A 25,519-nucleotide genomic window follows, 5' to 3' on the forward strand; every position below is an offset into this window, starting at 1 on the left:
GTGGGTGGGGCACCGGGGGAAGAAGCTGAGCACAAGAAGTCAGCTGAACCGCACCTCCTCACTCCTGTCGGAAACTAGGCAGCGCAGGCTGGGGACAGTGGCTCAGGCCTGTCATCCCAGCACATTGGGAGGCCCAGCCGGGTGGATTGCTCGAGGCCAGGAGTTCAAGACCATCCTGGCCAACATGATGAAACCCCCGTCTCTACTAAAAATACAAAAAAATTAGCCAGACATGGTGGCGGGTGCCTGTAATCCCAGCTACTTGGGAGGCTGAGGCAGGAGAATGGCTTGAACCCGGGAGGCAGAGGTTGCAGTGAGCCAAGATCGCGCCACTGCATTCCAGCCTGGGCAACAAAGCAAGACTCTAAAAAAAAAAAGACTCTGTCTAAAAAAAAAAAAAAGAAAAAGAAACTAGGCCATTCAGAGGGTCTCACGGGAGCCCTCTGAATAACCACAAGTGGGGCCTCTGAGACAGCCAGGCATTTGCAGACATTTGGAGAGCTCCCCTAGTAGAAAAGCATTAGGCAAGAACGTACTACAGGGACATCCCTGGTGAAGACCTCCCCCCTCTCCCTGTAATCCCCTCTCATGGCCCCAACTCAGGCAGAGAGGGAGACTGAATGGAAAGGAAGAGGTGGGGAAAGAATAGAGGGGCTTAGCAGTTTTGAATTGGCTGTGAGAGTGATGTTTTGATGTTATACATGGCTGGATGGTTCTGCTCTCTGAAAAGTTAGGGTTTCTGTCCATATCACACATCAAGGTCTATGTCTCGGGGAGGAGGAGATTATGGTTACAGAAAAATAAGCTGCCTCCTGCTTGTCCCTCTACTGAATTCACAAAAGCAACCAGTTTCCAGTGCATATTCATATATACATTTTAAATACAAATGACAGCATTACTGTAGAACTTGAGGCACCTTATTTTGTCCCATCTTAGAGATAGTTCTATTTCAGTACCAATAGAGCTGCTTTGTTCTTTTTAATGACTGCATGGTATTGCATCCACAAGTGTGTCGCAATTAGTGCAACCACCCTGTCCTCTACTGATGGACATTTAGTTGTCTTTAAGTTTTCTGCTGTAGGTGTATTACTTTTCAAATCAAGGGGAAAAAATGCATAGACGTTTTAAATTTACACATCACTAGAAGAAAAAAAGGAGTTAGATTTTTTATTCATTTATGCAAAACAGTAAGGCTAATTTGTACAGTGAACTCTTCATTGTTTCTGAGTTTTTCCCTCCCATTTTGTGGTAATCTAGAATTTGATGGTCAAAAAGGCCATGCTTTTGGAGGAAAAGAGATTTAGGGGTGGCAGTCACCTCTCTATTGCTTATTAGCTTGGCAATCTTTCATACATTATTTTGGTTTTCTGAGTCTCCATTTCTTTGTCTATGAAATGAAGCTGATAATTCCTGCCTGGAAATGTTGATATAATAATAAAGATAATCTTTGGAAAATTTAGAGCACACAGTGCGTGCTCCACAAAGGCACATGTTTTTATTGTTGTTTTTGTTTGTATGTGGATGTGTCTGTATAAAAGCAACAAATTATTAACCTTTGGTTTGTTTTCCATCACCCCTTCCTCACTATGTATGTTGGCCACCTTTGGCAAACTTGAGGAATGCAAATGTATTTTAATATTAAGCTAAGCAAAGGATATCGAAGAGAAAAGTAGTGTTTAAAGATAATGTAGTTCAAAGACAAAGAAAAATATTCCTCTCCACTAATATCAATCTTTGGTTCTCAGTGTGCTTCAGCAATCCCTGGGTTTACCCAAGACTCTCTTGGGGCATCTATGAAGTCAAAACGATTTGCAAAATAATCTAAGATGGGCCGGGCACGGTGGCTCAAGCCTGTAATCCCAGCACTTTGGGAGGCCAAGGCGGGTGGATCACACAGTCAGGAGTTTGAGACCAGCCTGACCAACATGGTGAAACTCTGCCTCTACTAAAAATACAAAAATTAGCCAGGTGCGGTGGCACGCTCCTGTAATCCCAGCTATTAGGAGGCTGAGGCAGGAGAATCACTTGAACCCGGGAGGTGGAGGTTGCAATGAGCCGAGGTCACGCAACTGCACTCCAGCCTGAGTGACAGAGCGAGACTCTGTCTCAAAAAAAAAAAAAAAAAAAAATCTAAGATGTTGTTCGCCTTTTTTACTCGCATTCTCTCACAAGTGCACAGAGGGGTTTTTCAAAGGCTACATGACACTGTGATATCATGACACACTGAATACAGAAGCAGATATAAGAATTCAGCTGTCTTCTATTATACCAGACATTAAAGAGATACGCAAAAATAAAAAACGATACCTCTGTTCTCCCTGTTTCTTGTATGTTTGGGGGAATAAAAAAAATTAATGTCAACATGTAATGGGTTTATTATTACTTTAATGCATTAATAAATATTTTAAATTCTGTTTTAATTTCTATTTCACTAAGTAATGATAGATATAATCCATACAAACAAAAGCTTTTTGGGGTCCTTAATAATTTTTAAGAGTGAAAACAGCATCCAAAAGCTTGAGAGCCACTAATACAGTTAATTGGCACTTGTCAATATGCTAGTTAAATCAGGACAATATCCTTACTCAAGAGACAGAGAAAAAGAAAAAGGACAATGATGATGGAAAGTTTCGTATGATATTTAAGCAACTGATTCTGTAAGCCAGTCAGCCAACAAACATTTCATGAGCACCTATACATGGGGGCATTGCTCTAGGTGCTAGGAGAAGACACGAGACTCCATCCTCATGGAACTTATCTTTTAGATGGAGGAGACAGATAGTAAACACGCAAACCAAGAAATCAACAAGATAATTGCAGTTTTGGTAACCGTTTTGGGGGAAATACACAGGCTAATGTGATTTTAAAAAATTCCTGGGGGTAGAAGAAATTGAGCTATGTGGTTGTGGGAAATTTTACACCTCAAAAGGACTTAAGAATCTATACTATGTTCATGGATTGGAAGAACAGGAGAGAAAAAAAAAACCAGCCTACCTTGAAAATAGACAGTGCATAAAATGGTGCAAAATGAGTGATTCCTGTTTTGGTGTGGGATAAATCTCTTTTAAAAAAAAATGACTCTCTCAACGTTCCCTGGGAGTCACTGAAGCAGGACTCTTTCAACTGCTCAGAAGAAAGATCCCATCAGGAATGCCAGCGGAAGTGGGTGTTGATGTTCCCTGGGATGAAAGTCAGAGGCATATGGAGCATTCCAGAGAATAAGGTCAGACAAGGGTCACCTAGAGATAGAGGCTGACTTAAGCCCTCATCTGTGGAACAGATCCCTGGAGAGGAAGTGGAGAGAGAAGAGCTGAGAGCCTAGGAATGGGCCACTTTAAATATTTTGAGATATGTCTTGTCTGCTTGATGTTTTTCCTAACAGCATGTAAATAGTCTCTGGAACTGACCTTTCTTGAAAAATTAGAAACCCACCAAAGGACATTTCTAACCTCAGAGAAATAATGAAAAGTCCAATCTGCACCCTCTTTAGATATTCAGCAGTGAAAACATTCAGTCATGTTTTTGGAAAGCAAGCCAGCTTTTTATTCCTCATGCATATTTGCAATCAATAAGGAAAATAGGAGATCATGGACATAATAGGTACCAAAATAAACTGGTGCATTCAGCTTTAGCCAATGAGCATTTGCCAGTTCACATTTCCATTTATAACAGAGGTTCTCACTCATCAGCAATGTGTGGTTTAGAGCTGCTGCAGCCGACTCAGCTCACAAGCTAGCCACTTTTCTGATAGTGTTCCTAAAATTAAAGGAAACTCAAAACGTCAAACCAGGACATTTCATTCCAGTTCTTCACCAACTGACACATTTTCCATTATAGCCTGCCTCCTCTCACAGCTTCAGCTACTACGTCTTCCCCCAATGACTCCTGGATCTCTCTCTCAGTCTCATATATCTACCCTTAGCCCCAGATACAGATATCAAATACCTCCTAGACATGCCCTCTTTGATGTCACACAGGATTTTCCTTACAGCCAAAGGGACCAAAGTTTCAGGTCCTCAGTGTTTATTTTTCTGTATCATCTGCGTGATTGGCCCCACTCTCCATCCTAACAAGGACCTCCATCACAGCCTGGGCGACATGGCAAAACATCACCTCTCTAAAAAAAAACGTGTGTGTCTATATATATATATATATATATATATATATATATATATATATTAGATGGGCATGGTAGTATGTGCCTGTGGTCCCAGCTACTTGTGGAGGCAGAGGTGGGAGGATCAGTTGAGCCTGGGAAGTCAACGCTGCAGTGAGCCATGATGGCACCACTGCACTCCAGCCTGCGTGACAGAGCAAGAACATGTCTCCAAAACAAACAAACAAACAAACAACAACAACAACAACAACAACAAAAACCCTGCATAGTAGAGATCCCTGGCCAAAGCTAAGCAGATAAGTTTCGAAGCAATCATATCCCAGTGTACTTAAGAGCTGGTGGTGTATCAAGAGGTTTTAGCTAGGAGAATGAAAGACAAGATTGGAAAGAACAGGCCAGGAAGGAAAGCCTGGAATCTGCTTCAGATATCGAGTTCTTGAACTCCCATTTGAGCTCCATGAAGAGAGAGCTCTGTGTTGAAACTTATTGTCCAGGTGCCAAGAGTGTGACCCAGAATGGGCACGGGGATCTTGAGAATACAGTAGGGCTTTGACTCAGTGAGAATGCTGGGGCATCGAGCACTAGTTAGATGTCCCAAGGGTTTGCAGTTTGCAGGCATCTCATAAAACTTTAGTGTTCATGACACCTACAAGGATGGCTATAGTAATTCGGAAAACAAAAACAGAAAATAACAAGTGTTGGCAAGGATATGGAGAAATTGGAGTCCCTGTATGCTGCTATACAAATGTAAAATGGTTCAGCTGCTATGAAAAACAGTTTTGCAGTTCCTCAAAAAGTTAAACATAGAATTACCAGGTGACCCAGCAATGCCACTCCTAGGAGTTCAGAGTGTTCTCAAGAGAATTGAAAACAGGTACCAAATAAGTACATGTATGGACATGTTCATAATATTCACAATAGCCAAAAGATGGGAACAACCCAAATGTCCCTCAGCTGATACATGAATAAAATTGTGATATGCGTATTCAAAGGAATACTATTCAGCCATAAAAAGAAATGAAATACTGACACATGCTACAACATGGATGAACCTTGAAAACATTCTGCTAAGTGAAAGCCAGACACAAAAGGCCACATATTGTGTGATTTCATTTATATGAAATATCCAGAATAGGTAAATCCATAGAAACAGAAAGCTGACTGGTCGTTGCCAAGGGCTTGGGGAGGAGGGATGGGTAGTAGCTGCTTAAGGGGTACAGGGTTTTCTTTCAAAGTGATGCAAATGTTTTGGAACTAGATAACGGAGGTGGATGCACAACATTTTGAACGCACTAGATGTCACTGCATTGTTCACTTAAAAATGGTTAATTTTCTGTGAATTTCACTTCAATAAAAAATTACTCAATATAATTCTCCACATTAACATAAGATAGGAGAAAGCATGGCTGGGCACGGTGGCTCACGATTGTAATCCCAGCACTTTGGGAGGCCAAGGCGGGCGGATCACTTGAGGCCAGGAGGTCGAGACAAGCCTGGTCAACATGGCAAAACCCCATCTCTACTAAAAATATAGAAATGAGCCGGATGTGGTGGCAGGTGTCTGTAGTCCCAGCTACTTGGGAGGCCGAGGCACGAGAATCGCTTGATCCTGGGAGGCACAGGTTGCAGTGAGCCGAGCTCGCACCACTGCACTCCAGCCTGGGTGACAGAGTGAGACTCTGTCTCAAAAAAAAAAAAAAAAAAAAAAGAAAGAAAGAGAGAAAGAGAGAGAAAACGTAAATAATCATTTCAATACAAGCAGAAAGGGTGTATACTGGGGGGAAAAAACACTTCGGTGTTGTTACAGTGGACTCCAGCAGGTGGCAGCAATGAGGCATCAATCACAAGGTCCTTCATTAGCAGAAACAAACATCCCTATCGGCAACGCCTAAAAGGGCAGGTCCCTGCACATGCGAGGCATTTCCGGGGACTCCCAGTAATTAATAGGAAAGGCTTTGGAGGGAGCTGTATGTTCTATAAAAGGTAGAGGAAGAAGCCGGTGAAATTTGGGTAAGTGATAACACAGGCCCATTTGCACGCAGAAGTCAGTAAGGTCAGAGGAAACCCAAGTTACACTGACAACCAATCTCCATGCTGACCTGCCTCTCCCGGTTCCCTCATGTAATACGCCACTGAGTCCCATACATTCTACCTCCACCTGCAGCAAGCACCTAAGTCCCAGTGTCTGACTTGGACGGACACACCAGCCTCTTACCTGGTCTCTGCCCCTATCACCCGCCCGTCTCCGACATCCTCTACTGCTGCTGTAGGGAGCTTTCTTTTTTTTTTTTTTTTTTTTTTTTTCTTTTTTTTTGAGACGGAGTCTTGCTCTGTCACCCAGGCTGGAGTGCAGTGGTGCGATCTCGGCTCACTGCAAGCTCCGCCTCCCGGGTTCACGCCATTCTCCTGCCTCAGCCTCCCATGCAAGTCTGCTTTTGTGAATCACCATTGCCTACACACTCACCACAGCTCAAGAAAGCTGAGACAGGCCGGGCGCGATGGCTCATGCCTGTAATCCCAGCACTTTGAGAGGCCCAGGCGGGTGGATCACCTGAGGTCAGGAGTTCGAGACCAGCCTGGCCAACATGGTGAAACCCCGTCTCTACAAAAAAAAAAAAAAAAAAATAGCTGGGCGTGGCCACGCATCGCATGCCTGTAACCCCAGCTACTCTGGAGGTTGAGGCAAGAGAATTGCTTGAACTCGGAGGCGGAGTTTGCAGTGAGCTGAGGTTGCACCACTGCTCTCCAGCCTAGGCAACAGAGTGAGACTCCATCTAAAAAAAAATAATAATAATAGAAAGCTGAGACAATGTCCTTTGTTTTGCCCAGAACCAATCTGGTCTATCTCCAGACGTCTATGCATTGCCCGAGAAAGTCCAAGGAGGCTCCCGGCAGAAGGGAAGCGTATTAAACCCTCATCAAGCCAAGAGGTCCCATAGAACAAATGTTCAGCCAAAAATGTTAGCAGCAGGAGGGACTAGATAGACAAGAAGCAACTTATAAAAATAACCCGGCCGTGGCTCACGCCTGTAATCCCAGTATTTTGGGAGGCCGAGGCAGGCAGATCACAAGGTCAGGAGATGGAGACCATCCTGGCTAACACAGTGAAACCCTGTCTCGACTGAAAATACAAAAAAAATTAGCCGGGCACGGTGGCGGGCGCCTGTAGTCCCAGCTACTCTGGAAGCTGGGGCAGGAGAATGGTGTGAACCTGGGAGGTGGAGCTTGCAGTGAGCGGAGATCACGCCACTGCACTCCAGCCTGGGCGACAGAGCAAGACGCCGTCTTAAAAAAAAAAAAAAAAAAAAAAGCCCACACTTCCTCACCCTTTTCATTCTTAAAATGCTGTTTTTGATTGGTATACAAGACAGTTTTAGGGGGGATGCAATGTCTTTAGACTCAGAATTTCATAATAGGAAGTGATCATTTTGTCCAGCTGTTCTTACACCTTGTTCTATGAAATGCTGGGCTCTGATAACACCGACAGGTAAAGTATAAAAGGAATGAACCTTTTCAACGTTAGGGTTTTTTTTTTTTTTTTTGAGACGGAGTCTCGCTTTGTCACCCAGGCAGGGGTATAGTGTGCAGTGGCGTGATCTCAGCTCACTGCAACCTCCACCTCCCGGGTTAAAGCGATTCTCCTGCCTCAGTCTCCTGAGTAGCTGGGACTACAGGCAAGTGCCACCATACCCAGCTAATTTTTGTATTTTTAGTAGAGACGGGGTTTCACCGTGTTGACCAGGCTGGTCTCGAACTCCTGACCTCATGATCCATCCGCCTCGGCAATGTTAGTTTTATTAACTTCCTGCAGCAGAAGGGTGTGCACATCAAGTGAACCATGAGGCATCTCAGTAAGAGGCTTGGGAAGTGGCTTTTTTTTAACAGGTTTGTGTTAAGTGATGCTAGGAAGGGAAAGGTAGAAGAAACAGGAATCAGGTCAGGAATGGATGTGTCGTGAAGCAGGTGGTTTCATCATCAGGTATCTCAGAAATTTTTGATCAGCAAGTGGAGACATCGAGCGGGTCTGGGAGAGGCTTTGATAAGAAAGGATTAGATACGCCAATGTCCGTAATTTTGCAGCTACGGTGTGGCCTTGGGTTAAACACAGTTTTTGCCTGGCCTTGTGCTGGCCTTGTTTATGACAGTTGGGAACATTCCAGTCTGCTCGTCTGAGCTGATTTCCATTTTCTCAGGTTCCCACATGAAGTAGTGGGTGTTCCTGCAAGATAGGGATCTATCTTTAAATAAGTTTGGAAAGTACTTGGGAAACGATGTTAAATAAACATAATGCTGGGCTTTCTGGAGACTTGAATGTGCTAAAGCGATTTGTGAATCTCCCAAGACACCTTCAATTTCTTTTCAACACAGCTGCCTGTGTCGAATTCCAGTGTAAGTCAGAACTTTCAGTGATTTCTCAGGTCACTCTGACCTCTTTGCCTGTAGTTCTCCCCACTCCAGCAGCCCTGCCTCCTCGCTGCTCTTTGAGCTTTTTCCCACATGACTGCATAACCTGCTCCCTTTTCTTCCCGAGGTCTTGTTCAAATGGAAATTTTCAGTGGGGCCTTCCTTGCCCACCCTATGCAAAATTTCTCCTTCCTACACCCCACACTCCCAAACATGCTTTCACTGCTGTACGTTTCTTAGCACTTATCGCCATCTAAGATACTATACATCTCATTTTTCTTGTTGATGGTCTCTCTGCCCAGGTGGGCAGGGGTTTTTATTTATTTTGGACAGTGTCATATCCCTAGAACCTGGAGCCATGACTGGCACACAACAGGCACGTGATAAAAATTGGTCAAATGAATGAATGGATGGATGGATGAATATATAAACTCCTTCCAAACTTCTCCTCCTTCAGAGGAAGTGGTGAGGGAGGCTTCTGTGTTTTCTATTTATAGACAGTAAAGAGGTTTTGGAAGAATACCCAAGGGAGCCTCAGAGACTTTTCCTTTGGGGCTTTAGGACTGGCTACCCATATATTATCACTCAAGCCAGTTTTTCCTGAGGTGTCTCCCCAACCATCCTAGAACTAAATCATACAGACCACTAGATGGCACTGTTCACCAAGAATCTCGGGATTCTTAGCCACGCCCCTCTCACCCCAACCCCAAAGCCTTTGAATCCACCTTCTTCCCAGGGGTGACTGATTCTAAAGAATAGTTACCACTCCCTACACCACCGCTAGACTAGAAAGAAACCTAAAGTAGTACAGCACGTTCCAACAAGCCATGGCCAGCCAGGAGCACAGGCTAACTCTGCTTGGCAGCAAAGGACGTTTTTGAATATTTCTAGATGTACCCTTGGTAAATGTAGGCAAAGTGCTGGTGCCCTTTGAAGAGCTGCAGGACTCCACACTCTCCCCCTTGTACTTGGCCTGTGGCCCTCTTGGCACAATCCTGCCTCTATCTCTTCACCCCTTGCTCCTCTGTCCCTTCATAGGATGAAGCACAGGTTAAGATGCCAATTCTATTTCCAGCCTTGAGCCAAAGCAGTCCAAGAGACAGTGTGACTGGCAACCTGGGCACCCAGTGGAAGGGACAGAATACAAACTACACCTGCATCAAAAACTGTCCTAGGGCCTTTGGCAACTCACTCGACAGTCTCCACTTTGGCATATGCAGCTGCTTGATGGGGATAAACATTCCTAGACCAGATAGATGTGGTTAGCGTTACATAAGAAGATGTATGACGCTCCAAACCAAGCTTTATAGAAAGCTTGGTTTTCTATTTTCAAGTATTGCCTATAATTATACTCTAAAATTTAAGGCGGGGTGATTGGCTGACCTGCTGAACCCGTCTCTGTATTCTTGACCAGTCTGAAGAGGCCTCGGTGAACAAAAACACCCTGATTGAACCTCTCTGCACTGGCATGGGTAACAGACCCTTAGCTCAAAGGACATTAGCAAAAGCACTCGTAGAAAGCAACTGTCTTCGTGATCATCAGCCAATCAGCAAGCGTTTATTGAGAAACTGTGATTCACCTTGGTGCTTTAGGAAGGTTATTCTGGAGGCAAAAATAAGACAGGTGAGGGGAGAGAATGAAGATTAAGACATCAATTCACTCTTTCGTGAAATAACATTTTTCCTGACTCTTGGGAAGGAATATATAAGTCAAGGAATTTTAGAAGTGTTGTTAGTTTTTGCTCCCTGTCTCTCCCCTTTAATCAATAAATCCAGAAATAATGGTTCCATCTGGGGGACAAGGGCACATGATAGGGCCTCTTCATTCACTGCATCCATGCTATCTCACACACACTGTCTATAATTAGAAACAGAAAACCCAGTTGCACCTGCTGCTCGGCCAGACTTCTGGCTGGGGCTTCCTGCTTGCCAATCAGATCGATCATCTCCTTTCCCAGAAATCACCCCACAGCCCAACCCCTCCTCTTCTACCCTGGCACCATAGGGCTGACTCCTTGAGCTTCCTCCACGTACTGACACATCGCCCTTCCCTCCCTCTCCCTCTTAGCTCCATTGTCCCAAGTCCCTTCCTCCCTCACCCTTTCTCAAAGGGCCACCATACACTGGCCCATTAGAGTTCAACTCATTCTCAATTCACGTTCTGAGTGTTGCCCCATAGCAGAAAAGAAAAAGGAGATTATTTCCTGTAACTTGATTTTATAAAAATAGAATGGACTTTATAAAAAGAAGAATAGGACAGGAGTGGTGTTTGTTCACCTAGTAGTTACTCTAATTATAGATGGTTGGGTGCCATCAATGACCATATGGGGTGAGAGAAGTGTTGCATCAGACAGGATGTCTCATTTCCACCTTCCCCTGTGAATGCCCTGTGCATGCCCTAATCAGCATTTTAAAATTACAACCTGATTGTTACACAAATAAGAAGTCTCTCCATTAGATGAATTGTGGCCTGCAATTTTGTATTACCAAACATGTTTTTAATTCCCAGAGCCCAGCTTTATTCTCCCAGATTTTGCCGACTGGTAAGTAGCTTACTAGTTACTTATGACTAAGTTCTCCTAGAAATAATGGAGTTTGTTTGTTTGTTTATTTGTTTGTTTCGTTTTTCAGGGAAAAGGTAGGCATTTAGGAATTTCAGTTGAAAGAGAAAAAGCCAAAATCTTATTCCCATTGGAACAAAGCATTGTCCCCTGCCCCACCTACCCCATTACCTTTTGCTGATGTTATTTAGTAGTGAAATTGCTGTTGCAAGAACTTGTAAGAATTAGGATGCCCATAAGCCCAACATTCAAATCAAGAGTATCCTCTCCCACAGAACCCAGAACTAGAATGTTAAAAAAGAAAAACCAGCCTGACATTAAATGGATTCAGCACCTCTTAAGTTATTTATAACCTTGTCCTTGGCTTTTTATATGAATGGACTTCTGGGAAATTTTTTGAGGGTGGAGCTCTTCAAAGTGGCTGCTTACACCTCTAACAGAAATCACAAACCAGCCCTCCACAAACCACATCCGGCTAGCTGGTGTATTTAGTTTGGCTCACAAGGTACTTTTTGAAAATAAGAATTAGTTTTCATCATTTTTAAAATTTACCTACAAATACAGGTTTTTAATAAAATGGGCATAGATTTATATAAAAATACAGACTTACGTATTGTCTTGGGAAAAATGAAATCAGATGAGGCAGCCCTGAGATGTTATTTCCACATGGCTGGTGGCATAATGGACCGTTAGCCTGGAAAGAAACATATAAGGGGGACCATTCACAGGAAAGGTTGAGGCTGGGAAGGTGACCCTTTTTTTCCCATGGCCATATCTCTAGATCTAAACCTTAATTCCAGTAAGCATGCAGTTCTGCTGCCAGTGAAAAGTGTCTGAAATGAAATATAACTTCCTGAATACCTAACTGAAGATCTAGTTTCTAAAAGCAACCCAATGGGCTTCCCCTTCCCAACCATGAAATCAGCTTTGACGCTTCCCTCTTATTCCCTGCCCCTCCCACTTCCCCATCAGTTGCCATGTCTGTCATTTAGTCCCTCAAGACTCTACTGAGAATAAAGTAGCCACCAGCTGCATGAACACTTAAAATGTGGCTCATGTGAACTGAGATATGCTGTAAGTGAAAAGTACACATCGGATATTCAATATTTAGTTCTAAAAAAATTAAAATCTGAGGCCAGGCGTGTTGGCTCACGCCTGTAATCCCAGCACTTTGGGAGGCCGAGGAAGGTGGATCATGAGATCAGGAGTTTGAGACCAGCCTAACCAATATGGTGAAATCCCGTCTCTACTAAAAATACAAAAATTAGCTGGGCATGGTGGCGGGCACCTGAAGTCCCAGCTGCTCAGGAGGCTGAGGCAGGAGAATCGCTTGAACCCGGGAGGCAGAGGTTGCAGTGAGCCTGGTGACAGAGCAAGACTCTGTCTCAAAAAAAAAAAAAAAAAATTAAAACCTGAATTAACTGATTAGTAACTTTATATTGATTATATTGAAATGATATTTTTGACATATTGGATTAAATAAATGATATTATTCCAATTAATTTGCCTATTTCTACCTTTTTAAATGTATCTTCTAGAAAATTGAAATTTACATGTGGAGTTCACATTTGGGGCTCATTTTATCTACTGGACAGCAATGCCTGAAAACAACTCTATGATTTGGTCTAATTTTCTGGCCTTGTTTTCATCACTTTAGCCTAGTCTCTCCTGTCCCTTTACTTCCAGAATTTCACATTAGTCCCCTAAAGACTTCTAGGTCTTTTCCCACTTCTAATTTGTTCTGCACACCCTGACCAAGTTTATCTGACAAAGACACTGCTTTTTATCACGAAACACTCCTGCTCAAAAACTAACAGCAGCTCCCAGATCTATCCCATAAAGTCCAAATTCTTAATAACAAACTGATAATAACAGCTTACACTTTAAAAACTCTTGGTACACTTAATGTAATTCTCCAAACAACGTAGCACCTAGCATGCCAAATTCTAGGTTTTCTAACCAGGACAGAAATGACTGCAGCATTTGACAGAGCTGGAAGGTGGGGGGAAGCACCTTTGATCTGAAAGGTTACAAAAATGGCACAAAGTATCTAAACAGCAGTTCCATTCACTTCTGATAGTTTATACAACACCTCACAATCAGCCAAAGAGCAATAACATCTGTGAATCTATGAGCTGAACTATTTTTTACATCAGTGGAGAGAAAAAGATTATAAAGTTGAGAAAAGAAACTGTTACATTTGCATCTCAGAAAACACAAACCGGAAATCCAACCAGAAAGGTTTAGGTGAATAGTGCCCTTTGCTCATCTATTCTAGGTCCAAGGTTAAAAAAAATAATTATATATATATATATATATATATAGCTTTGTCGTAAACTAGGTATTAAAAGTGGGAAATGGGAAAAACTGCAATTACTTGTGCACCAACCTAATAAATTTGAATTATGCTGATTCGAGACACTGTCATATAACAATAACTAAAATATCATCTCAAAATTTGAAAAAATGAATTAAAAATCCATCAGCAGTTATACAATCCAAAGCTGGCAGAGCTCCTGATTCATAAACCGTATTGACAGTAATTCCGCATGGAAACATGTACAGTACTTAGCTTTTAAAAAGAGATTCTTTGTCAAGGTTGATCTCGAATTATGTGAGTTTGAATTGTGCTATATCTTCAAGACGTTACCCCTTTCATAAACTACACTGCCCTACACACACTTTCATTTTTTTCAGCTACAGATCAGATAGGCCTTGCCAAATTACTGTTTAGCAGTTATTTAGTGCACAGGTCTTGAAAGCAAATACACATTCTACCATTTATTGTTACTTTAGACAAATTGTTTAGCTTTGGAACTTCAGTTGCCTCTTCTGTATATTGAGCACAATCGTATTTTCCACACAAGTTTTATAAGAATTCAAGATGACATACAGTTAGTACGGCGCGCTTGGCAAGCAGTGAGGGTTCTCAGCCGCTCGGCAATGGATAACTTGCTATCTCTCTGGCTGAGGCAGCCCCATTTCAGGAGCTTCTCTCAATGCAGCTTGAGGACTCGACAAAAGGGTGGGGCTTTGGAGTCTAACGCTCTCTGCTAAACTCTGTAAGTTTAATAGGCAGTTACACATGCCAAGGGGTCTGGGCGAGGTGGGAACTAGCGCGTCCTCCTGTCACCCTTGCGGCGGCCCCGACGCAGTTGCCGGACTAAAGCCAGCAGGTCTAGCCCCAGCCGCTTTCGTTCTTCCCTCTCCCTCCTAGCTGGGCGGCTCCGGCAATGAAAACACCGCCACGTGGGCCTGCTGCCTTTGCGTCACGCGCCTTTGTCCAATGGAGAGCCGCGTTACGAAGCTAGGGGCGGGTCGCCAGCCGGGCGAGTCTGCCCACAGCTACCACGGATTGGCCAAGGGGGGCGGTGCCCGCCAGCCGCGGCTTGGGCTCGTGGCCAATGGTGGCCGGAGGCAGGGGCCCCGCCCTGTCAGGTGCTCTGGTCCTCGAGACCAGCCGGACGGGCGAGGAGGGGCGGGGCGAAGCCGGGGACTGGGCGGGGACGAGGCGGGGTAGGGGCGGGGCAGGACCGGCGACCCGGCCCGTGGAGCCGGTGCGGGCGGGCTGCTGAGGTGGCTGTCGCCGGCTCCGAGCTGCGGCTTCCCTGGCCGAGCCCCCGATGGAGGCCGAGGCGGCGGACGCTCCCCCGGGCGGGGTTGCGTCGGCGCTCAGCTGCTTCTCTTTCAACCAGGACTGCACGTAAGCTGCAACTCGGCCCCTGCCAGGGAGGTGGGGGACAGAGTGTCAGGACCCAGGGGTGTCGTCCTGAGCGCAGCTTGTGGCCTGCGCCTCGAGGCGGCCTCGGCGGGAGGGCCGGTGGCTGCTTCGGACGCGTTGGGATCTTGTTATACCCGTATCCCTGCAGTGGGGTTTGCCCCACCCCACTGCCAGTGTCCTCCCAGAGCCAGAAGGTTGGGCCAAGGGTGAAAGCAGGGAGTTCGCAAAGGGAGTGGTGGGCCTGCGGGGGCCACGGAATATGGGGGGAGCAGGGCGGTGGGAAAGCCGGTGACCAAAGTGGGTGTCTGGGGAAGAGAGACAGTGGCCAAAACAAAGAGATGAGAAAGGAGAGGAAGTTGCAAGTTGACCCAGGACTCTGTAGTTGGGGCCCGGGAAGATGAGAGTACAGGAAAAACTTTCCCATTTGTCCTTGAGCATCTCAACGTGGCATCTGGGCAGGGCCTCGGACAAAGAGGCAGCCTATCCCTGCGGCCAGGCCAGCCCCTGTCCCATCCCAGGCGCAGGGCATCGTGCCTGCCCGCTCTGGATGGAAGAAATCTTTGGATTTCTTTGGCTGTTTTCACATCGCCCACCCAGCCAGGCAGGATCTCCTTCTCGGAGTCCAAGACTCTTTTCCCGGGCGCAGACTGCTTTCTCTCCAGGAAACAGGAGCTCCACTCTGTTGTTTTTTGAGTGGATTTTTAATGTTTTACTTTGATGTTCACATTTGGGCTTTGAGAGGGAGCTGGGATTTGCTAAAGTGTGTTTCAGGCATCTGCAGGATTCTGTGACTTACAGGCAAACGCCTGTTTTTTTCCCTATTTTCATGGAAGCGAGCCCTGGGGACCATATGGAATCATCTTTTTGGAATGCGCACCCTGAGCATCAGGCGGGGATGACCGATTCCCAGTTTCCCACTTCCTGCTGTACCAGTTTCTGTGCCTTGGCTGCTGGTGACTGAGCTATGCTAATATTGATCCTTCAGTGGTGTAATTAAGGCCATTATGTACCATTAGCCACCCTGGCTTCCATTCCCTTTATGTTTCTGTTTAAAAACACCCAGTGCTGAACAATATGCCTTTGTTTGAAAAAACCATTTGTGTAATCGTGTAATCGAGTAGCTCTACAGCTTGGTTGAGTGACTTTAAAGTTTTTCTTGACCACAATCCGCAATAAGAAATACGTATTGCAACATTACCCAATACCCATAACACATACACTATTCACAAAAATATCATGTGCAATTTTCTATCTCCTTTTTTTTCTAAGTTGCTTGTGACTCACTGAATTGCGTTTTAGGATTCACTCATGAGTTGAGACCTGCAGTTTATAAAAATGCTGGTATAGATAAAATCCTGATGTTTTGTAAGAAACATTTTGCAAGAGGGCATGGCTGTTGAAATGCCTGGGTGATGTTTTCCTTCCCAATTGAACACAAGTTAAGAAAGGGGGTTAGTTTGCTTATAAGTAGTAAATGTTCTAAATTCTGCTCTGTAACATTATTAGATTTGACAAAAAGGGTATTAATTTATACTCTAGTCATTAAATAACGCAAAATCCCAGCTTTCTGCAGAAATTGAGTAAGAATGTTATTTTCAAAACTGTAGGGTGCTTTGAAAGTTAATTTCCTTACTCCCTACTGTTAGTTTTATTTTCTTGGATGGAGGCTCTGCTGGGCAGCTTTGCCTTGCCTATAAATAAAAGTTCTTGTCACAGTCAGTTGCTTTGAGCCACAAAGGGTATGACACTGGATTTTAAAATAAGTCAAGCCCCTTACTGAATACATTTAGGTGTATTGCCATGTCTTTTTCTATAAATGTAGGCTGAATTTGGGATCCAGTATTTCCAAAGAAGGTAGGTGAAAACAGCAAACCCTTACCAGTCCCCTACGCTCATACTTCGTGCTTGGTACTTGTGCTATACACTTTGGGTACTTTTTTTTTTTGAGACAGTCTTGCTCTGTCACCCAGGCTGGAGTGCAGTGGTGTGATCTTGGCTCAGTGCAGCCTCTGCCTCCCAGGGTTCAAGTAATTCTCCTGTCTCAGCCTCTCGAGTAGCTAGGATTACAAATGTGTACCACCACGCCCAGCTAATTTTTTGTATTTTTAGTAGAGACGGGGTTTTGCCACCTTGAAATCCTGACCTCAAGTGATCCACCCACCTCAGCCTCCCAAAATGCTGGGATTACAGATGTGACCCACTATGCCCAGCCTACTTTGGGTACATTTTAAATTTGATTAATGATAAATATTTGTCCCAAGTTCTGTTTCCATGAGTGGTGATTAGAATTTTGTTTCTACAGAAAGACTTTATGGATGAAATAAGGTCTAAATCTAAATTCCTTGATTCAGAGTCTCTTGTGGCCATTGATCGATCATCTAAAACATCACATAAAACATCACTGTGTGATTTTCTCATATGTAGAATTCTTCTGGTCCAGGACCAGGGCTTATGTTTGAAAATTACTTTAAATTGCTATCACTTTGTATTAATGTTATAAGACTCTAGTTACAGTATTTCTTTCCTTACTTGCAAACTTTACAAACCTCAATTCGCAGCCAAACACATCTATATTTATGTGAAAAAGTTTATGTGAAGAAAGTTTAAACACAATAATCACTACAAAATACATTTTGAAGTTTTAAGATGCTCTGGGCTTACTTTTCCAGTTGCTGTTTGTCATCATGAATACCTCAGTCTAGGTACTAAATGACAGTTCTAAGTGCACAGGTGCAAATGTCTAACCCACCAGTTTAGCTGCTTAGCAGGTTGGAGGGCTGCGAGACGTCACCAGCTACCTTGCAGATTAAAAGTTTACTGTAGTTGCCCTATCCCTGTGTCCCAGGGAAGAACAAATGTTTGGGTAGGGAAAAAAATTCCAGGGAAAATCATGTGACCTTCTCTTTTTTAGGCTAGTGAAACAAGAGCCTTGGCCATCCAGGCTTGTAGTAGTAAGTTACTTATTTTAGTATATGCTTCCATGTAAAGAGTGAATCTCACCTTGCCTTCCAGAGAAGCACACTTCTGTGAGTGTGCTCCGGGTCAGATTCTGTTCATCACTTAGGTGCGGAGGGCACAGCTGGAAAGAGCTGGGTGGAGATTCCCAGCTGCTGAACAAAGTTGACTTTGATGTTTACTTTCAACACAAGGCCAAGAAAATCTGGATTCACATCCTATCTTTATCTCCTCATTGAAAAATGAAAAATTAAGAGAACCAGTTTTTTTTTAAGAGGCATTTTGATTGTCCCAGATAAATGTTTAGTTTGTATTTTGTTTGTTGGTTGTGATGATTGCTTTGTAGGACATAGTAGAAAGCAGAGTTCTCCAACTTTGGCTGCTCATTAGAGTACTTGAACTTAAAAGGAAATCCAATTAAACTTCCCAGCTGAGTTTAATGTACATCCAGGTGTGAGAGTTACTAGTATGAAGTATCAGCACATTTTTCTGGAAACTGATGAAAGGAAGCATCTATTAAATTTTACCTACTAATGACCTACTATGCCTACTATGAAAGTGTATTTCTTAGGCCAGGCACGGTGGCTCACACCTGTAATCCCAGCACTTTGGGAGGCTGAGGCAGGTGGATTATGTGAGGCCAGGAGTTCGAGACCAGCCTAGTCAACATGGTGAAACCCTGTCTCTACTAAAAATACAAAAATTAGCCAGGCGTGGTGGTGCATGCCTGTAATCCTCACTGCTGGGGAGGCCGAGGCAGGAGAATTGCTTGAACCCGGGAGGCAGAGGTTGTAGTGAGCTGTGATGGCACCACTGCACTCCAGCCCGGGTGACAGAGCAAGACTCCCTCTCAAAAAAAAAAAAAAAAAGAAAAGAAAAGAAAAGCATGTTTCTTCTTATAAGCAACAAACAAAGTAATGAAGGAAAGAAAAACTGATTTATCTGCTAAAGTGCCTCTCAGACAACAAGAAGGCCCCCTCGTTGTGTTGGAGATAGAGCTTTCAGCTATTATGAATATTCTTAAATATTCAATTTTTCCTCTTTGCCCAGTGGGAAAAACATGTCTGGTAGATTTGACATTTTGTTGGTGACAGAGTTCATGCAGTTTCGTGCCCCTTGATCATTTCACTTTTTTTTTTAAGTTGCCTTTGACTTTTTCTTCTTTTCTGTTACTCTTCCTGCCTGTCAAGGCATGCGTCGCCATTTAGGAAGTTATCAAGGATCTAAGCTCCTGCAGATGCCTGCTTACCTGTACTCCTGAGGCTAGGGGGCAAAAGGTATCTATTTGCAGACAGATCTGTTGTTAGAATACTTGTCGTCATTCCCATGCTGTCATTATCCTCCACAGATCCCTAGCAATTGGAACTAAAGCCGGGTATAAGCTGTTTTCTCTGAGTTCTGTGGAGCAGCTGGATCAAGTCCACGGAAGCAGTAAGTGTGTGTGAGAGAGACCTCAGGGATCTGCAGGAGAACTAGAGCCTCCTTCTAGGCTTTAATCTGCGGTGCTACCAAGCTGCCTATTTTTCCCTTCCTTAACCATCAGACTTAGGGAGTCAAGATTTTTCAGATTTAAATAGAAATCATTGCCACTACTTGCTTTAAAACCACAAGCACTTAGTAAGATCTGGCAACAGTTTAAGTAACATTTTCTTTTTATAGAAGAAATTATTTGTGTGAAATCATATTATAGAGACTTTTTCACATGCTTATATGCACAGTCATTAATTTTTATACTTGTCAAACCTAAAGGACACGTGTGACATTTTCTTTCTTTTTTTTTTTTTTCTTTTTGAGATGGAGTCTTGCTCTGTCACCCAGGCTGGAGTGCAGTGGCACGATCTTGGCTCACTGCAACCTCCACCTCCTGGGTTCAAGTGATTCTCCTGCCTCAGCCTCCCAAGTAGATGAGATTACAGGCGCACGCCACCAAACCCAGCTAATTTTTGTATTTTTAGTAGAGACGGGGTTTCACCATGTTGGCCAGGCTGGTCTCCAACTCCTGACCTCGAGTGATCTGCCCACTCTGGCCTCCCAAAGTCCTGGGATTACAGATGTGAGCCACCTCACCCAGCCACTTGTGACTTATTTTTGCCATTATATTGGCACCGTAAGATACTGATAACATTCATTCAGTTATGGAAGTATTTGTTTGAAGAAGGCAACAGTATCCTATTTACATAGCCCATGTCAATGATGTTGAAGCACATCTAGTGAACACTGTAAATAATTCACTAGAAATGTGACTTCCTTATTTTCTCAGGGTGATAGTTTATGCCATCATAATAGCAAACAATATACAACCTTTCCGTTTCCTGGAAAGAAAGTGGTTCAGTAAATAATATTTTGGGCTCCTACTTTATTTGTAAGATGTTATCTTTATTATACCATTTTTGTGAATTTTTTGCTCTGTGTCCCACATAGTTCCCTGTGGGCTTTTTCCAAGTGGAAGAAAGACACACATATGAAAAGAACATGCTCAGAAAGACATCAAAGCCATAACCTTTGAGCTCGGGAGGGTCATTAACTAACTTCTTCCTGAGTACAGAAGTACTTTCCTTGTCATAATACTGATGTCCAGATGGTTTTCAGCAGGAAAGAGATCCAGGGAGCACAGCAAGATGGGGGGTGGGGGGAGTACAGATTTAACTGTGTTACTGTCCCCTCCCATGTCGGCACCCCTCTAGCAGGACAAGAAGAATTCTGAAGCAGAGGTTCCCAACTGAGAAGTCACGCCTTTGAAATCTCTCAGGGAAAGGGTAGATGAAAATTGTTCAAATATTCCAAACATGTTTGACACAGCAAACAGTGGAGCCCTAGGGTCTGGAGGGGAGATTCTACTACTCAGGCAGCCTCAGAGGCAGCTGTCTGCCTTTGCTCTGACTTTGCAGTCTAGTCACTAGTGTTTTCTTTTTCTTTTCTTGAGACGGAGTCTTGCTTGTCGCCCAGGCTGGAGTGCAGTGGCATGATCTCGGCTCGCTGCAAGCTCTTCCTCCTGGGTTCAGGTGATTCTCCTGCCTCAGCCTCCCGAGTAGCTGGGATTACGGGTGTGCACCACCATACCTGGCTAATTTTTAAAATATTTTTAGTAGAGATGGGGTTTTGCCATGTTAGCCAGGCTGGCCTCAAGTGATTCTCCTGCCTCAGCCTCCCAAAGTGCTGGGATTATAGGCGTGAGCCACCATGCCAGGCCACTAGTGTTTTCTTTACTTTAGATATTTGGAAAGGACTCTGAAAGTGCTCCCTGGGAGAGGGTAAAAAGCCACCTGGCAGGGTGGGGGGCATGGTGGATCACTGTCAATGCAAGCTCAGAGAGGGCGCCTGGCCGGCAAGACCTGGAGAAACTTTGGAACCTGGCCTGCGCCGGGCCCAGTGTCATGGAGGCTGGAATCCTTTTTGGAAGTGATCCATCCATGTAACCTCCCGGCTGCTTTTCCTCCCAGATGAAATCCCGGACGTCTACATCGTGGAGCGCCTCTTCTCCAGCAGCCTGGTGGTGGTAGTCAGTCATACAAAACCACGGCAGATGAACGTGTATCACTTCAAGAAAGGCACAGAGATCTGTAATTACAGCTACTCCAGCAACATCTTGTCCATAAGGCTGAACCGGCAAGTAAGTGGGGGAAATCCCTCAGGGTTTCAAAGCTTCTGCTAATGGGAGCCAAAGAAAAAGATGGACATCTTTCAAGATCAATGTCTGTAAAACAAGCTTCCAATTCTAATGAGAATTTTAACACTCAGGCCCCGTGTCCTGGGGGTATTGTAAACAGAGTCTACTCCAGGTGCTGGTTGTAACGTTGTTTTCCCTAGACCTCTGGCTCATGTTTCCAGAACATTGGTTCCTGACCGGTAGGCTGCACTCTCTCCCTAGGGTACAGATTGGGCACCGCAGGGATGGGTCAGAGCTCTGGCTTGGACAGTCCCATGGGCCACCGCAGGAGCACCTTAAATCAGAGGAGCGACTCTTCTAGTTTTGCCCCGGATAGTGGCATTCATTGCAGATGGTGGGGCAATACCACTTAGCAGGAGATGCCTGAGAGTGAAATCGGGGCTCCCTGGGTCAGGAAAGATGCCCTTCTCCCACCACATCCTCAGCTCTCCTGGAAGGCCTGCTATTCGGCCTTGGGTTCTCATTTTTCTTTTTCCCAACTAACCCTTGAAGACTTTTTCTTTTTTGTAGCATTTTCTTTGTTGAAGGATTATTCTGATCTCAAATAGGCAATATGTTCTCTTTTAAAATATAAATTCTTGGCCGGGTGCGGTGGCTCACGCTTGTAATCCCAGCACTTTGGGAGGCCAAGGCGGGCGGATCATGAGGTCAGGAGATCGAGACCACGGTGAAACCCCGTCTCTACTAAAAAATACAAAAAATTAGCCGGGCGTGGTGGCGGGCGCCTGTAGTCCCAGCTACTCAGAGAGGCTGAGGCAGGAGAATGGCGTGAATCCGGGAGGCGGAGCTTGCAGTGAGCCGAGATTGCGCCACTGCACTCCAGCCTGGGTGACAGAGTGAGACTCCGTCTCAAAAAAAAAAAAAAAAAAAATTCTTATTCAGTAAGTATTGGGAGTGTTAGCAGATTTCCTTTTGAATTGCTAGGTTTTCGTTTTGGGTTGTTGTTTCTGTTTTTGAGACAGGGTCTTTCTCTGTTGCCCAGTTGCACGATCTTGGCTCACTGCAGCCTCCATCTCCCAGGCTCAAACAATCCTCCCACCTCAACCTCCTGAGTAGCTGGCACTACAGGTGGGCACCACCACGCCTGACTAATTTTTCTGTATTTTTTTATAGTGCCAGGGTGTTTTCGTCTATTCTCACATTACTATAAAGAACTACCTGAGATTGGGTAATTTATAAAGAAAATAGGTTTCATTGGGTCAAGGTTCGCAGCCTGTACAGGAAGCACGGCAGCATCTGCTTCTGGGAAGGGCTCAGGGAGCTTTGACTCATGGTGGAAGGCAAAGCGGGAGCAGGCGTCAAGTGGCAGGAGCAGGACCAAGAGACGGGTGTGGGGTACTACCCACTATTAAACAACCAAGTCTCATGAGAACTCACTCACTCTACAGTACCAAGGTGGGGGATGGTGCTAAACCATTCATAAGAACTCCACCCCCCTCCTCCAACATTGAAGATTACAATTCGACATGAGATTTGGGGAGGGACATTGATCTGAACCATATTACAGTGTTTCCCCATGTTGCCCAGTCTGGTCTCAAACTCCTGGGCTCAAGGATCCTCCTTGGCCTCGCAGAATGCTGGAATTACAGGCATGAGCCACCACGCTTGGCCAAATTACTGTGAAGGCAGGGACTGTGCTGGTGTATTCATTATTATAAGACCTGGTAGAAAAGACAGTGCTTGGTAGATACGTGCTTATAAATATCTGTTTCCTGACTGAGTGTTAAATAAGTAAATAAAGAGATTCTTTATGTGACCAGCCAGATTTATCTATTCAATTAAGTATTCCCAGAGAGGTTGCTGCATTCATTGAGGACAATATTTTCTTCTATCTTTGTCTAAACTCTTAAGTACTAATTAATTTTTTTTAACAAATGAGACAAATAAATGCTTTTTAAATTTATCAGAAGGAAGGGATTGTTTCTTTGAGTTGATCAACACTTTCAAATGAAAATCCACTTAGGTGCATCTAAAGCAGTGCAGTGAAAAATAGCTGGAGAAAGAGAAGTGGGACCTTTTAAGTAGGGAGTAGCAGGAGTGAGAAAGAAAAGAAACCCGCGTTCTTGGCAAGGGAGGGAAAGGCAGTTTGCGAGTTTTCTACTTGAAGGCTTTTAGATGAAATTCTTGACTCAAGTGTTTTCTTTGAAATCTGTTGGTAGCAGATTAGGTTTTGCTGCTAAACTTTTTATCCTTGCATATAGTAGTAATCCGTATACAAGGTTAAATGTCTGTTTTTGGCACCTGATGATCTTTTTAAGATTGTTTAGGCAAATGATCTGTAAAGACCGGAACCCTCAAATAGCATCTATTATATTTGCTTATATGATTTCTCTCTTTCTGTCTGGTATATTCATTAGCAAATGGGACAAGGAAGGCCTATTTGAGTGTCCGAGTCTGTTAACCTTTAGGTGCCAGCCTCCCCTTAATATAATACTCATTAACTGTGAGGTTCTCCTCCCCCACCTTCTAAAGAACACTGATGCACCAGGAACTGTCAGCAATTCACGGCAAAGCCACGAACCAAGATCTAACAGTTCTCGGAACCAAAATCTAACATCGGAACCAAGATGAACATCGGTTCCTTGGAACTAAGATCTAACAGTTCTCCCTTCCTTTAGCATTTCTTCTCTGGCAAGAATGACTTGAAACAGGTCTGGGAAGTATTAGGGGTTTGCTTTTCTTAAAACTTTCAGGTTTGGGACTTAACTTTTGGTTTAAGTAACTCAGCTGTTGCAGCCTCTCCTGCCAGGTAGGGATTCTGTGGTGTCTGGCAGGACTGCCCAAGGGCAGTGTGTCCTGTTCTATAGCACTCAGTCTGCTACTTCCTCAGGCCTTCAGACAGCACCGTTTCTTTTTTGAAAAATGGAAAAAATTAAAGATTTGTATAAGGAGTCATAAGGATCCAAAATCCCTTTTATCTTTTTTTTTTTTTTTTTTTTGAGATGGAGTCTCACTCTGTTGCCCAGGCTGGAGTGCAGTCTTAGCTCACCGCAACCTCTACCTCCCATGTTCAAGTGATTCTCCTGCCTCAGCTTCCCAAGTAGCTGGGACTACAAGCACCTGCCACCATGCCTGGCTAATTTTTTGTATTTTTAGTAGAGATGGGATTTCACCACGTTAGCCAGGATGGTCTTGATCTCCTGACCTCGTGATCCACCCACCTCGGCCTCCCAAAGTGCAGAGATTACAGGTGTGATCCACTGCACCCAGCCCCAAATCCCTTTTTTCTAAGTATATAGAAAGGAAAGGGCCGAGTGTGGTCCCAGCACTTCAGGAGGCTGAGGCAGGAGGATCGCTTGAGCCTAGGAGTTTGAGTCCAGCTTGGGCGATGTAATGAGACCTAGTCTTTACTAGGTCTTTACTATAAAAATAAGTTAGCTGGGCATGGTGGCACTTGCCCATAGGCCTAACTACTTGGGAGGCTGAGGCGGGAGGATTGTTTAAGCCCAAGAGTTGAAGGCTGCAGTGACCTATGATCACGCTGTTGCATTCCAGCCTGGGTGGCACAGCAAGACCCTGTCTCTATAAAAAATAAAAATTTAAAAATGTAAAAAAGGAAGAACACTTAGGAATTGTCATATGTTTCATTTTTAGTTAATGTTATTTCTCTTGTATTGAACTGAGGAAATATATTTTATGGAATAAAGACAATAAACCAGCTGTATGATGTATTTAGATTTGCACACTTTTACAGTTCTTTTGCAATCTGCTACCAGGGGCCCTTGCTATCCAGGTGGAGGCTGATTGGCTGGAAGCCTCTGAGGCCAAATCTATGGTGTTCTAGGGCAGATGCTATAAATATTTTGTAATTGATAAAAGGAGTTATTACTTATAAAACCTAGAAAAGTAGATGAAAGTCAAAGCAACAGACAAGGAGCTGAGTTGAAGGCAAGGCCATGGTTCTACGGGGGCTGAAAACTGATAGTTAAAAAAGCAATTAGCAGCATCGTGCCCACCCCAGAAGCACGCTGTCACACGAACTAAGAGTGCATCCTCGTTCCCTCCCAGTGTTTTCTCTCTGTTTCCCTCTGCGTTTAGTCTTATCTGCAGCCAGCATGAGGGTGACCTGAAATTCAGCTGAGTGGGCCGCAGAG

The 25,519-nt window shown here is 44.2% G+C and overlaps 2 protein-coding genes across 2 annotated transcripts in view; one reads left to right on the top strand and one right to left on the bottom strand.

Moving 5' to 3' along the window:
• PRKAR1A (protein kinase cAMP-dependent type I regulatory subunit alpha) overlaps positions 1-11,913 on the bottom strand; it is a 73,262-nt gene extending 61,349 nt beyond the window's left edge. The window contains exons 1-2 of the mRNA XM_055243919.2: positions 11,872-11,913; positions 11,693-11,776 (exon numbers count right to left, since the gene is read on the bottom strand). Coding sequence (XP_055099894.2) covers positions 11,693-11,776; positions 11,872-11,889 — 102 coding nt within the window. The 5' untranslated portion in view covers positions 11,890-11,913. The remainder of the gene's footprint in view (positions 1-11,692; positions 11,777-11,871) is intronic.
• A 2,654-nt stretch (positions 11,914-14,567) lies between these two features.
• Positions 14,568-25,519, top strand: part of WIPI1 (WD repeat domain, phosphoinositide interacting 1) — a 37,260-nt gene continuing 26,308 nt past the window's right edge. The window contains exons 1-3 of the mRNA XM_055243911.2: positions 14,568-14,785; positions 19,107-19,189; positions 21,199-21,368. Coding sequence (XP_055099886.1) covers positions 14,706-14,785; positions 19,107-19,189; positions 21,199-21,368 — 333 coding nt within the window. The 5' untranslated portion in view covers positions 14,568-14,705. The remainder of the gene's footprint in view (positions 14,786-19,106; positions 19,190-21,198; positions 21,369-25,519) is intronic.

This window comes from Symphalangus syndactylus, chromosome 14 (genome assembly GCF_028878055.3).
Source record: "Symphalangus syndactylus isolate Jambi chromosome 14, NHGRI_mSymSyn1-v2.1_pri, whole genome shotgun sequence".
Classification (NCBI taxonomy): Eukaryota; Metazoa; Chordata; class Mammalia; order Primates; family Hylobatidae; genus Symphalangus; species Symphalangus syndactylus.